This window comes from Anolis sagrei, chromosome 4 (genome assembly GCF_037176765.1).
Source record: "Anolis sagrei isolate rAnoSag1 chromosome 4, rAnoSag1.mat, whole genome shotgun sequence".
In the NCBI taxonomy this organism is placed as follows: Eukaryota; Metazoa; Chordata; class Lepidosauria; order Squamata; family Dactyloidae; genus Anolis; species Anolis sagrei.
This window is the reverse complement of record NC_090024.1, coordinates 74,285,619-74,299,603: the sequence shown is the minus strand read 5'-3', so window position 1 is coordinate 74,299,603 and position 13,985 is coordinate 74,285,619. Positions and strand designations below refer to the sequence as shown.

General features: G+C 37.4%; 1 protein-coding gene across 7 annotated transcripts in view; it reads right to left on the bottom strand.

Moving 5' to 3' along the window:
* The window catches only part of ZNF236 (zinc finger protein 236), a 54,056-nt gene that overhangs the window by 22,118 nt on the left and 17,953 nt on the right, over nucleotides 1-13,985 (bottom strand). For all 7 annotated transcript variants that reach the window (XM_060774961.2, XM_060774963.2, XM_060774959.2 and 4 more), the window contains exons 11-21: nucleotides 12,817-13,089; nucleotides 11,860-12,063; nucleotides 9,957-10,101; nucleotides 8,879-9,139; nucleotides 7,677-7,927; nucleotides 6,304-6,405; nucleotides 5,182-5,333; nucleotides 4,003-4,103; nucleotides 2,763-2,914; nucleotides 1,850-2,062; nucleotides 1,249-1,519 (exon numbers count right to left, since the gene is read on the bottom strand). In XM_060774961.2, the coding sequence (XP_060630944.2) occupies nucleotides 1,249-1,519; nucleotides 1,850-2,062; nucleotides 2,763-2,914; nucleotides 4,003-4,103; nucleotides 5,182-5,333; nucleotides 6,304-6,405; nucleotides 7,677-7,927; nucleotides 8,879-9,139; nucleotides 9,957-10,101; nucleotides 11,860-12,063; nucleotides 12,817-13,089 (2,125 nt within the window). The remainder of the gene's footprint in view (nucleotides 1-1,248; nucleotides 1,520-1,849; nucleotides 2,063-2,762; nucleotides 2,915-4,002; nucleotides 4,104-5,181; nucleotides 5,334-6,303; nucleotides 6,406-7,676; nucleotides 7,928-8,878; nucleotides 9,140-9,956; nucleotides 10,102-11,859; nucleotides 12,064-12,816; nucleotides 13,090-13,985) is intronic.

The following is a 13,985-nucleotide window of genomic DNA, read 5'->3' as shown; positions in this document are numbered from 1 at the left end:
AAAATAGAAGATGCTGATAATAAAAAAACTAATTCATTTTCAGACACTGCAAAATTATTATGCTTATGTTCTCTGCTTCCTGCAGATGACACTAAAAAAAATAGGAACATCCAATCCACAACATAACAACTTAACTGTCAAACTAGAGATTTGGTAATGTCACAAACTTCATAATCACTAGGGATGTGAGTGCAATTGTGACAGAAAGAAAGAGAGACAGATTAAGATCATCTGGGGAGGCCCTGCTCTCAGTTCTACCTCTTTCGCAGGTGCAATTAGTGGGGATGAGAGACAGGGCCTTCTCAGTTGTGGCCCCTCTGCTATGGAACTCCCTCCCCAGTGAAATCAGGTTAGCCCCCCCCCCCTGACCTTCTGAAGACATGGCTCTGGGACCAAGTCTTTGGGTAGAACCGCAGTGCAATAAGAGAAGATGGAATATGTGCAATCATGACTGGAATGACCTTGACTATGATTTCGGACTGTGTGGTTTTAATAGTTGCTTTTAATGTTTATACTGCTTTTCTAATTTTTAAGTTTTGTTATATATGTTGATTTTATTATTCTTTGTTTGATGAGGCATCAAATTGTTGCCTATTGTAAGGCTGCTCTGAGTCCTCTTCGGGGATGAGAAGGCAGGGTACAAATATGGTAAATAAATAAATAAATAAATCTCAGCTGACTGTGCTCATACTTGATTAATGTGAGGCCTCCTGTGGAAGCAAGCCATCAATTTCCATGGAGAAGAACTATCTACAAGACCCTTAGGTACTCATAAGGAACTCTGGATACCTTTCAAAAGTTAAGTATCTCTTTTCCAGAATTTCAAAATATTAAATATTCTAAAATTGCCCATATGGATGGCTGAAATAGTAACACCTTTGCTCTCTGATAGTTCAACATACACAAACTTTGTTTCTGCACAAAATTATTAAAATTCTGTGTATAAAATTATCTTCAAGCTATTTATATGAGATATAAATTAATTTGGTGTTTAGAATTGAGGTATATATGAAACACCAATTCATGCTTCATAGATCTCATTATGTATATGCAAGTATTCCAAAATCCAAAAATATCCAATATATAAAACATTTCTGGTTCCAATCATTTAGGCTAGAGGATATTCAAACAATAAGCTACAAGCATACAGCTACATGGTTCTTCAGATTCTGTCCATTATGACCTAAACTGAGCTATAAAAATAACATACTTCACATGAATTCTTCAGATTTGGATAGAACATCTTACCTTACTAAGTCACTAGGTTTTTTAAAGCTTTTGGGGCAATAAGTACAACAATTGGCATACTTTGGCTCAGCTTCCATTTCTGCTTGTTTGTCTTTGATTTCACTAATTCGGTCTTTTTCTGCAGCAGACTGGACAAGAACCTTTTCTGAGACAGTTGCACTTTCTTGAGGTCTGATTTTTGCAAGTTCAGCTGTTTCTTCCTCTGTGAAAGTGATGACACCAGGCCTAGATTTTCTAGAAGCAGACCTTTCAGAGTTTTCATCTTCTTCTTCTGCATATTTAAAAAGATAGCATTTTATTTCATGGAGTACTACTAGAAGCCTGTTGAGCACAGCAAACAAACATCTTCAATATTTATTTTTTGAAGTCATTATTTTAAAATGATTTTAAAAGCACACAAATATTTCAATGTTGAAATGAGAAATATTTAGGTTCTCAAAGACACTTCACATGTTCCATCCATCCACAAAGACAACATAGTTTATATCTACTTCCCATATTCACAACATAGCTAATGCTGAAGATAAATAATCTTATTATGATGACAAATACCCATCTAAGAAAATTTATTATTAGAGTCTACCCAGCAAGCATTGCTCACCTCCTCCTGCCGATTCTCCAGCTGAAGTTGCTGATGAAGACGCAGTTTGATGCTTTTTCATGTGCTTCTTGCAGTGAACTGTCGTTCTGAAACTTTCATCACAAAATGGGCACTTGTATGGTTTGACGCTCATATGTGTTGCCATGTGTCTAGTAAGACTTCCATTTGTAGTGAAATATGTGTTGCAAATGCTACAACTAAATGCTTTAACTCCTGAAGGAAGAAAAGTGAATGAAAAAATACAGATTTTTGGTGGTGTAGATGAGGGCTTCTAAAACCTTTTCAACATGCAATCCTGCCTTTTTAAATAACCTAAGTATATGAAATAGGTATAAAGAGCAAACATTTACTGATAATAATTCAGCATTTGTAAGGCTTGCTAAACAGACTTATTTTCCTTTTTTGTGGAGTGCAGCTGAAGTATTTTCTGCAGAGTCCACTGTAAATACTGCATGTTGTTGCTAGTAGATTTGCATAAATGGGTGGTGTTCAGAAACCTTTTACTGCTGCCAATTTTTTGTGACCCTAACACGGAGCTAAGGCAACCCCACTTGGGGTGGGAACCCACAGTTTATTTACTCATTTAAGAGGGTAAGAAAAACAAAATGGTCCCCCACCAGTATTGGCAGATTCAGAAGTGGGGGCAGGCGTGACAGCTAAGTGGGATTCCAACCCTACATGAATCAAATTGGGCCCAAAGACCAGATATTTCCTTTTCCTGATTTTTGCTTCAGGGTCTTCAAAAACTTTACGTTGAATATTGTTCAAAACAGATACTAGGAACTATACAGTATTATCCAGCAAAGCAACCAAAGCACTATTACATTCAAGTAAGAAAGTCTAGGATACAGAAATATTATAAGGCTGAAATTCTATTTCAGAAAAAAAACAAGTATTACCAATGTTTTATCACCTGTATGTGTCTTCTCGTGAGATTTAAGAACTCCAGAAGACACGAATCCTCGGCCACACAATTGGCATTTATAAGGCTTCTCCCCAGTGTGCGATCGTACATGCTGCTTCAAGTGGCTGGATTTCTTGAAACCCTTATTACAATACTCACACCTATTGAAAGAAAAATAATTCTGAATAAAACAGTAGAGATTTTATGATTACTTTGCAAAAAAGTGCAAGGTTTTGTTACTGCTTCTGATATAGGGGTAGTAAAAACTGTATCACTAAACTGCATTTTGTTTTAAACGTTTCCCAGTGACAAATAAATATTTTACAAATGGATTGACAATATAGTCATCTGCTTATACAAAAATATCTTTATATTAAGTCTAATATAGACTTTACGAGTCATGTCTCACATCTAACTGGAAAATCCTTCATGCAGTATGATATAAGTGCAATACTATAAATAAAAACAGCTTCCTACATTATGTCTTCCAGTGCTTTTATTAGCCACTTGGCCATTCAAAACAGACTATTCCTTGGGTTGTTGTGAGTTTTCTGGGCTGTAGGGCCATGTTCCAAAAGCACTCTCTCCTGACATTTCGCCATAGATGCAGGCAAAACGTCAGAGAGAATGCTACTGGAATGTGGCCATACAGCCCAGAAAACTCACAACAACCCAGTGATTCTGGCCATGAAAGCCTTTGACAATAGACTATTCTTTTCTCCTTCACGGAATTACTTTTAAATCTACTGCTAAAAGTAGCAGATCTAGGTCTTTGAATGGCAGAAAGTCAGAAGACCAAAAAAGTTAGAAATCAAAAGTTCAAAACAGGTCAACTGAGTAAGGAATAAAGCCACTCCATGCACTCATGCCAGCCACATAACCTGGAGGCATCTACGGACAATGCTGGCTCTTTGGCTTAGAAATGGAGATGAGCATCACCCCTCAGAGTCGGACACGACTAGACTTAATGTCAAGGGAAACCTTTACCTTTACTAAAGAATAGCCATTTCTACACCTAGTCAATACGTGTCTTGTTATCAGACTCATTTTGCTTTTAGAAAACGAAGGTAACATCTCATTTTGGCCTTAGGAATGCTTGTTAGCATTACAACTTCCAGTGCATTAGATCAAAACAAAAATCCTCATCAGCTTGCCTTTCTTCTAATTCTAAGGCAAATAAACCCTACTGAGATCTTCAAGGCCATGATAGTTTCCTGTGGATAAACATTGACCATGAAGCTCGACAGACCTGTAAGAACGCTTGCTTTGATCTTCATTGTCTTCCAGAAACTGGGAGCGTTCAGTATGCAACTCAAGGTCATTGGACTGGTCGTGAATTAGGCGGGTAGTCTAGGAATCAACCAATAGTCTTATATTTATGAGGTCAACATTAAATACTAGATTATCTAAATATTTATAAAGATAGAGCAAACTGGACTGCATAGAAAATGGTGCTTAAATTTCATGGTTCTGTTCACAGGTAGCAAATGGGACCCATTTAACTTATTAGATGTGTCACAATAATGAGCGACACGTAATTTTTAACACTGCTGTTCAGCCACAATTTTCTATCCAAATACTAATTCTGTATTATTAGCATAGTTTTTTCTCAGACCAAAAGAGCTTGCTCACATCAAGGTTCTGGTAAAATGTAGGATGGTCTACTGAAATGAATTGTGTATGCTGTTCTTCTCAAAGCTGCTTGGAAACTGCAACTGATCCAAAATACAGTTGCTAGTCAGCTGACTGGAACCAACTGTTAGGCCATCCTTTGTTAACGCTCGCCCCATCTATGTGGCCATTATAATGCAGATTGAACTGCATTATATGATCAGCATAGAGTCATATAATCCAGATCAATGCAGTAAAACTGGATCATATGCATCTACACTGATCACATAATACAGTCCAATATGTATTATAATGGCTGTGTAGATGGTGCCATTTATGACTTTCCAAGCAGAATTCAAAGTGTTACTGCTCCCCAATAAAGGCATATACAGCCTAGGATCCCAATGTCTAAGGAAACAACACATACTTCACCAATGGTTCCATGTACTCAGTTACATTTGGAGAGATTCCTCCAGTTTCCCCACCCACATCTTCTGATCTGAGATAAGATGGGAGGCAACCTAAGACATCTTCTGTCTGGCCTCAATGTTTTTACTTCAGAGTATTTAGTGTAGTGCAGTCAAATGCTGCAAATTTTGTAATTTATCATGCTGTTGTTTTGTTTTTTAAAGGGCCAGGAAGATATGTCCAAAGGCAACATAGAAACTATTCAACAAGCAAGACTAACTTCCACTGAGGAAGTTGCAAAATCCTTTCTCAGGTAGTAACAGAAAAAAGTATGCCTTTCACAAAGCAAAATAATTTACATATAAGAAAAAACAGTGTATTAAAACTTTTACAGTAAGTGAATACTTACTACATTAATGGCATCTGGTGCAGGAACCTGAAGAAGATTTGGTTGATGGTAACTTGTTGACAGAGCTTGGGATTCAAGTGTGCTTGAATCCTGGAGCTGCTGTACTGCAGGAAACTGATTTGTCTGGCTGTAGCCATCATTAACTGTAAAACCTGTCACAAGAAAAATCAAGAAGCCTTTATATTTTTATCCATGAGATTTGAGACTTGCCATATATTTTCTGCAAAATTTAAGAGCTTCACTTAAGAGTACCACTTTTTCTCAAGTAGCAGGGATCTAAAAAAATGTCTCCCACATCTCTAACAGATATCTACGATTGGCACAAGCTGTGCAGTCCTTTGCAGCTGTAGTACACTCTAAAATTCCCCTCCTCCGTGAAATGCAGAGTTGGAGAAGTCTTGACACTAGTACTATGTGAGCAGAACAACAGTTTTCTGGAATTCATAAAATGTGATATTGCTGTAGTCATCTTGTAGCATTTCAGCAGGTTCAGCAACACCTAATAACTAAGAAAGTATCAGTAACTTAGGGAAGTTACTCTTTCCTCTTCATCTGGAAGAAAGTGACAAAAGTATAAAAATTCTAGGTATTTATTAAATATCCAGAGTAAGACCACTTACCCTTGATCTGCCTTTTTAAGAATGTTCTCCCCAGAACACACTTGAAGTTCTGAAGCCATTCAAATTCTAAATTTATTTAATGCATGCATGCGTCTAAGAAGTTGACCCAACTCTCTTTCTTTACATTGGCATCACAGACATATACTGGCACTCCCCGAGTTACAAACATTCAACTGACAAACGACTCATAGTTAGGAATGGGCGTGAGACAACATGAAGGGAGATACATCTGCCCCTAGAAAGGGAAATTCACTCCAGAAAGAGTTATCATGGGGAAAAGGTGTCTCAACTGAAGCTTTAGCTCTGTTTTTTTTCCCCCAACAAGCCATTTTTTTTCAAAATCCAATTCTCACAGGCAAAGAAAACGAGGTGAAGTCTCCTGAACCGGGGTACAGACAGCAAAACACACACACCACACAAGTGACTTTATAGGATGGCAACCACTGTACGCCTATATGTCAATGTCACAGCAATATAAATGTATATTTATATTTTTACCAACCTTGCGATAAAACTTGCTGATCAAATGATTGCTGTGCTATTGCTTGCTGTTCAAACTGATTTATATTCTCTTGGAGCGTATGCTGGGATGTCACAAATCTGTCTGAAATTAGAAATATAAGGGCATAGAAGGCAAATGAAATAGTTCATAAATTGCAATAAATAAAATTAATTTAATAAATCTGAAAAAAAGGATTTAAAGAACAATTTTAAAAACATGATTGGTAATGCAACACTTTAAAATACCTTTCTAGGGCTTCAGATTGCTATGTAAGTATATAGCATCATTTCATATCTTAGCAATTTTACCTCATTCAGTATAAACCGCCTTAAGTAGCCTGCGGGCTGAAAAAGGCAGTATACAAACACAGCAAATAAATAAATAAATAAATATAGTACTTCTTCTTGAGTTTATTTTATATGGAAATTAATACCAAGCATGAGTATATACTTAACCTTTGTAACACTTTGGTCTAAGCCTCACTTATAATTATTAATATGTATGTACTGTCTTTCCTCCTTTCTAACAGCCCTTAAAGAGGGCCATTCAAATATTTCTAGGCTTTTTTTTCGTTTCAGGAGCGACTTGCAGTTCCTCAAGTCGCTCCTGACACGAAAAAAAAGCCTAGAAATATTCTGGAATGAAAGAATTGATTGTCTGCAAGGACGCCTGGATGCTTTACCATCCTTGTGGGAGGATTCTCTCATGCCTCCGCATGGGGAGCTGGAGCTGACAGAGGGAGCTCATCTGCACTCTACTCGGATTCGAACCTCCGACCTGTCAGTCTTTAGTCCTGCCAGCACAAGGGTTTAACCCATTGCACTACCAGAGGCTAAAACACACTAAGTTTATTTGTAGAATAAAACTTTTTTCATAATACATTCTGAGTTGCAGTCTCTTTTTCACATCGGGTTCCTTGAATATTTCCAACTCCTTCTGCTTTTACACTCAAAAGTCAGCTTTCTGCCTTTATACTCAAGAGTCAAGTAAAGACTGTAGCTCTTCCTATTCTTCCTGCTTACAGTCACCCAAAAGTCTAGTATTTTGCAATTTAACAAGCTGGGAGTGAGGTGTGGGGGAAGTACAGAACAAATTCTGGATTCTTCTGCTCAATTGCTAATAGATTAACAAGGCAGAGTGCTTTCGGACATACATTAACATAAAGCTTACATTTTATATAGAATTTGTGTTGATGAACCAATTTCTCTTTAAACTGACTTCTTTACTATTGACTGCACACAGACTACTGACATTTAAACAACACTGAAATCAAGAAGGCAACATAGCTTTGACAATCTTAAACTTTACTAATTTTAATGGAACTCGGTGGGAAATCCCAAAACCTATAGACTGTGCATGATTTGAATATTTACCTTCATCTTGACCTAATGGTTGCTCAGCCAGTTGTGGCCTCAGTTCAGGTTCTTCTGTGTCTACAACTTGCTGCTGGTCTAAGTCTAAAATAGCTTCTTGGTCTGTTGTGGCTCCTTCATCTTGCTGTAGGTCTTCACTTTCAATCTCCACTTGCATCTGAGTGGAAACATGAATGCTCTGTTGATCTACTGTTGTATCATCAATTGAAGCAGCCTGTTGATGCTGCTGCAGCTGTTGTGCAAGCTCATACCTGAAAGAGGAGGGAAAGATGTCTCTTGCACTGTCAAGACATGAGATGAACCCAGGACCTGCTTTAATTTTACGTATCTAAAACCCAAGCAATATAGGATATAATGGTTTGAGTGTTGGATTAGGATTTCACCAGTCCATAGTCTGAATCCCCACTTGGCCATCGAAATGTAAGTGGTGACCTTGGGCAAGTCACATTCTCTTAGCACTTCATCACACTAGAGAATGAATCCATTTTAAATCCGGGTTTGCCTCCTGAAGAATTCTGAGGTTTGTAGTTTAACGAGGCTGTTAAAGACTCCTCCCTAAACTACAAACCCCAGAATTCTGGAGGAGGCAGCAACCAGATTCAAAGTGGATTCATTCTCTAGTGTGGTGAGGCTTTTAGCCTCAGATGAAGGCAATGGAAAATCTCATCTGAACAGGTCTTGCTGAGAAAACACCATAAGTTCCAGTTGTTGTCTCCATAAGTCAAAAAATGACTAGAATGGACACCACGAACAACAACAACAACAATGCAAGGCAACAGAAGAATTTGCCCTTCTTGCAACAATTAGGTCAATCTCTGAGGCCCTCTATCAACCTGAATGCTTATGAACACTCTGTAACATCATGACTACCTGAGCTATTGGCAGAAATGAGGATAGGGATTCATTTCAGCCATGGGAAACCAGAGTTTAAGTAGTAAAATTCAAAAACTTTACAGCATTTCTCTAGTAACTTTTTTCAAGTCCAATGCTTTTTCTTTTTTCAGCAGTTTTTATCAGTTGGAACACTATCAGGTTGCTGCCATTAATGTTCTAATATCCAAAGACTGACTTTGAACTCATTGACAGATTTGTTTAGAGTTCCCAACTGAGTGTGGTGACTCTTTTAATCAAAGCCTGCCATAAGTAAAACACTCATGTAATGAATCCTGGGGAAAAGGTTTGGAATATTAAATAACACATACCTGTGTGTTTTCATGTGTTTTTTGCAGTTTAATGAGGTTTTGAAGGTTTTTTGACAATATGGACACATATATGGTCGAAGGTCATTATGGATACCCATATGCCTCCGCAGACTCCCACCAGTTGTGAAAGCACCATTGCATATGAGACACTTAAAAGCTTTCAATCCAGTGTGGGTTCGAATATGAGCTTTCAGTACTCCAGCAGACACAAAGCCTCTTCCACACTGGGAACATTTGAATGGTTTCTCACCAGTATGTGATCTTCAAAGCAAAGAAACAAACACAAAAGGAAATAAAAGGATGACAGAAGAAAAAGTAAATATCTACCAGGGAATCTGTTATATTGTCCAAAAATTTTGCCATTAATAACTGACTGAATAATACAAATTTACAAGTAGGAACACAACACATTGTAGCAACACAGCATTTTCACATTCACTATTCCCGATACTTCAACCCATGGTCTTTCTCTCTTGCTTCCTTTTCAAACCATCTACAGGCATGTCCAGTCAGCATATTTAGCACTCTTTGGACTCACTTCACATACTCCTCTCCATCCTTGGAAGTTATTGCTTCCTAAAAAACTGCACTTTTGCAGTGAGGGTTACAGAGTTAAAAGAGGAGTTTCATTGCAAATAGCAAAGAATAATTTGGGGGAGGGGGCATTTGTGTTACAATTATTCTACATGTAAATCACAAACACACAAGGATCCTAAATGAAATTGGATATGTATCTTAACCTGGGAAGGCATGTGATATCCCAGTATGAGTAAACTGAGCTCCAGTACAGCCTGAAATTTTGACTAGAATCTAAATCATCCTGAGCCCCAACTCTGTATTTATTATATTGCTGGGCAGCCATAAGCGACACAGTACTTCAGCATAATCTTTAAAGTGATTCAGAATCAGACGGAACATTACAACAGTATTTCTTGAAGAACCATTTCCACTGGAAGTTGTGTGAGTTTGAAAACTAATGAAATAGTGAATAGGTATAGCAAAACAACTTAAAGCAAGGTGTGACTAGACAAAGAAGGAATTATTCACTGTTTTTACATTTTTTTTTGCTAGAATTTACCGGATATGTTGCTTAAGATGGCATGATTTTTTGTAAGCTCTGTGACAGTAATAACATTTGTATGGCCTGTCTGCTTCATTCACAAAATTGTTATTGAAATAATTTTGGAAGAACTGGCTATTCCTTGAGATTGGCTGGATAAGACCTAATGAGAGAGAGAAAGAAAAGGATGGAACAATAGCTACCAATTCAGAAAGTTCCAAGACAGTTCTTAAAAACGTAACAATGCGTAGCACATTCCTGCTCCAAACATCGTAATTAATTTCTCTTATAAACATGCCATTACTTAATGCACAGAAAATTCTTACCAAACACACACACACACACACACACACATTTAAAGCCTCTGGTATCATTACATGACATGAAAATCCCAACTTGTCTTGAATGAGCATCTGATTGCTTCTGCTTGGGGAAAAGCAGCAAAAGAAAACAAGAATTTTGCTCTCTTGTTGGTGAAATATATGGTCTTAAAGTGGATAGCTTCACTTTTCTGGTTTACTCCTTCCACATGAACAAGAGAAATAAACTCTAGATCATAACTCTGATTTGCTGAGAGAGAAACAAACAGGGGAGAAAAGAGTCCATACAATATGACCAACTGATGAAACATGGAGCAAAGCTTTTGTGGCTTTTTAGCTGCTCCATAATTAAGTAGCTCAAGGAGGCTGGGAGATCTTCTTTGGCTCCATCTACACAGCCATATAGTGGAGTTTCAGAATCTAGATTAATTGCATTAAAGGAAAAGAAATTTTACTGCATCAGCACGATATCCACCATATAGCCAATCCAACCTGAACAGGCCATTAACTCCACAGTATATGCCCGGATGGTAATATCTTAACCACTTAATCCTAAGACTCAGAAATTCCTTCTTTGTCTATTTCAGGAAAACACTTTGGGAACAGTGGATGAGTTAAATTGTGCCCAACAGAAACTATTATTTTACTATGTTAAAGATGAGAGAAATCATGATTAACACTTAACTGTGGTAACTTAAAACATCAAATAACTGTTAGGCACAGTAAGTGTTAATCATAATTTCTTGAATGGTTAATGGTTCAAGTTCTAAGCATCATCTTGTGTCTTTTTTTCCTCACATACACTACCTCATATGAAATTCTAAAGTCCTAGAATTGTTCATCTATTTATAATACAGAGGCAGCCCACAAGTTAGAAACATCCAACTTACAAATGACTCATAGTTACAAATAGGGGTGAGACAACAGGAAGTGAGGGAATTCCACCCCCAAGAAGGAAAACCCACTCCTGAAAGAGTTATCATAGAGAAAAGGTGTATCCAGTGAAGCTTAATCACCAATCCATGTTTCCACAACAAGCCAATTTTTTCAAAATCCAATTATCTCAGAGACAGGATTGAGGTGAAATCTTCTGAACAGGGGCACAGACAGCAAAACAAACACCACAGAGGTGTTCACCCTTCCCTATGCTATCCAGTATCCAAAGCTATACATCTATATCTATATATTTGGCTGGAGTTACACTTAAAAATGTACCTGTTCAGACTTACACAAAAATTAAACTTAAGAACAAACCTGCAAAACTGATCTTGTTCATAACTTGGGGGTTGCCTGTATACATAGAAATATACATCTCATCACGAAATTCAATGCATTTATCCACTGCATTCTGGCAGACTTAACGAGAACTTTATTATGTGTATAAGACCACATACTGAATTTGTGCTATCACTGACATTCATAGGTCATGACTTTGCATTACCATCTATATCTATCCAAAGTACTTTGCTACTGGACGGATGGATCAAACGATATGACTATGAAAAAGCAAGCACACCTAATCAAGCACACCTATTAAGACACCACAAATATAATTTAAAATATTTTTTCAACCATTTCTTTGCATATTGTATGTGATTTACCTAAATCAGTAATGAGGATAGGTTCTTGTAAAGGAATATCAGGTACTGGAACACTGGTCTTCCCTATTCGGATTTTTGCAGGTTTACGCTGATGTCTCATTTTTCTTAGTTCGGTGTGTTTAAAGTGAGAGGCAATGTGCGTCTTTCTGTGACCTGAAGTTCGGAACTTTTTATCACAGTGTGGGCAAGCAAAAGGCCTAATTCCTAAAAATATGAACATGTTCATTATTTAGTTCTCCATAATTAAAAAAATACACAAAAAGGAACTCATTTAGAAATTCTGTCCTATGAAGATCTCCACACATAACTTGAGAAAAGTTCCAGATCTAAGCAATTCTAAACAAATTTAAAATCACATAAACATATGGATTCACATATTTCCTTGTTCTTATCTTTTATTCACATATTTCATCATGACTATTCCCAGATGTGGATGAAAGGCCCTCCACCCATCCCAACTGCCACTGCCCTGGCCTCAGTGTAAAAGAAGCAAGCACAGCTCTATCATGGGAGTCTGGGGAACATGAGTTGTGTTCTCAATTCTTTAAGATGTATTTTAGTATATAACCATTAGCAAAAAAGGAGCAAAACCAATGTATGGTGAGGAAACCCATCCTCTTTCCTCTGCACACAGCCCATAGTTCAAATTTATGAAACCTCAAATACCCATTCTGCACAGCTCTAGTTTTTCAGTTTTATGCTGCTTCACTTTGCCTCTAATATTACTGATATTCACATTTTCAATGGTTTCTTTCTTTCTTTCTTTCTTTCTTTTCTTTGTTTCTTTCTCTTTCTTGTTGACCTTCTATTATCTTCAGTTTGGCTCACTATCTGCCCCTGGAAGTGCGCAGAACTTTGCATCCTGAGTAAGGCATTACATATTTCAGTAACTTTAACTTACATTTTCTTGTTCCTAAATCAGCATGCAATATTGAAACTATAATTGTGAAATCCTACCTGTATGTAACCGAATATGCACTTTTAAACTTCCTGAGGTAGAAAAGCACTTCATACAGTACTGACACTTGAAAGCCTTAATACCGGTGTGTGTTTTTATGTGTGCGGTGAGGGTGCTCTTCACAGCAAAAGCCCTGAAACACTGCGGACATTTAAATGGCTTCTCATGTGTGTGAATACGAATGTGCCGGACCAAATCACTGGGTTTTTTAAATTCTTTATTGCAGTATGGGCAAATGTGCCACCGTATTCCATTCTCTTCACGTATGGAACCTGAAATATAATTTTGGAATAGATACTGTAATAACATTCTGTAAGCATAAAATCCTATTAGTACAACAGTCTCAAGCAAGAAAAATCACAATTTGAAACAAGAGACAGTGAAGAAACCTGGCAATTTTACCCCAATTCAGGACAGTAAATAAACATTCAAACATTCAAAAAGCAGGGGAATTCCAGACAAGAATCAATGAGGGCCAGCTAACAGCTCCAAACAAAGGATTCTTCCAGGCAGCAACCAGCCAGGCTTTGAAGTTGCAAGACCATTAAATGCTAATCAAGGCGTGCCAAATGCAAAATTCACACTTTCCTCAAGCAGACAAGAGTGATTTCTCCCACCCTGGTTATTCCACAGATATATAAACCTCACTTGCCTAGTTTCCAATAGACCTCTCAACCTCTGAGGATTCCTGCCATAATGTGGGCAAAATAGCAGGAAAGAATGGAACATGGCCATACAGCCCGGAAAACTCACAGCAACCCAATTTCACCTCAGTTACCTCCTACCTTAGATTTAAACATAACATTGGCTAGCATACATTTTGGTGCCTGAAATGTTAAACTTGGTTCTGGGTATATTTTACCTGCTGATTCCAAAAAAGGAAACAGTTTTCCTTACCAGCTGTATTTTTGTGACACAGAAAATATGGCATCTACAAGTTGCCATCTGCCAGCCCATAGAAAATCCTTAACCTTATCTTAGTAAAAATCTATCCAGTGCAATTTTATGAATTAGCTCCCCAAAATAAACCCAAGAACAGGCCTAAAAAACAAGACACCGAGATTTTTTTTGTTCGCATGTGTAAAGAATATGAAGTCAGTTGTAATCCCAACAATAGATTGCTGTGGCACAGAAGATACAAATTACCTACATAACAGTGATATGTTTT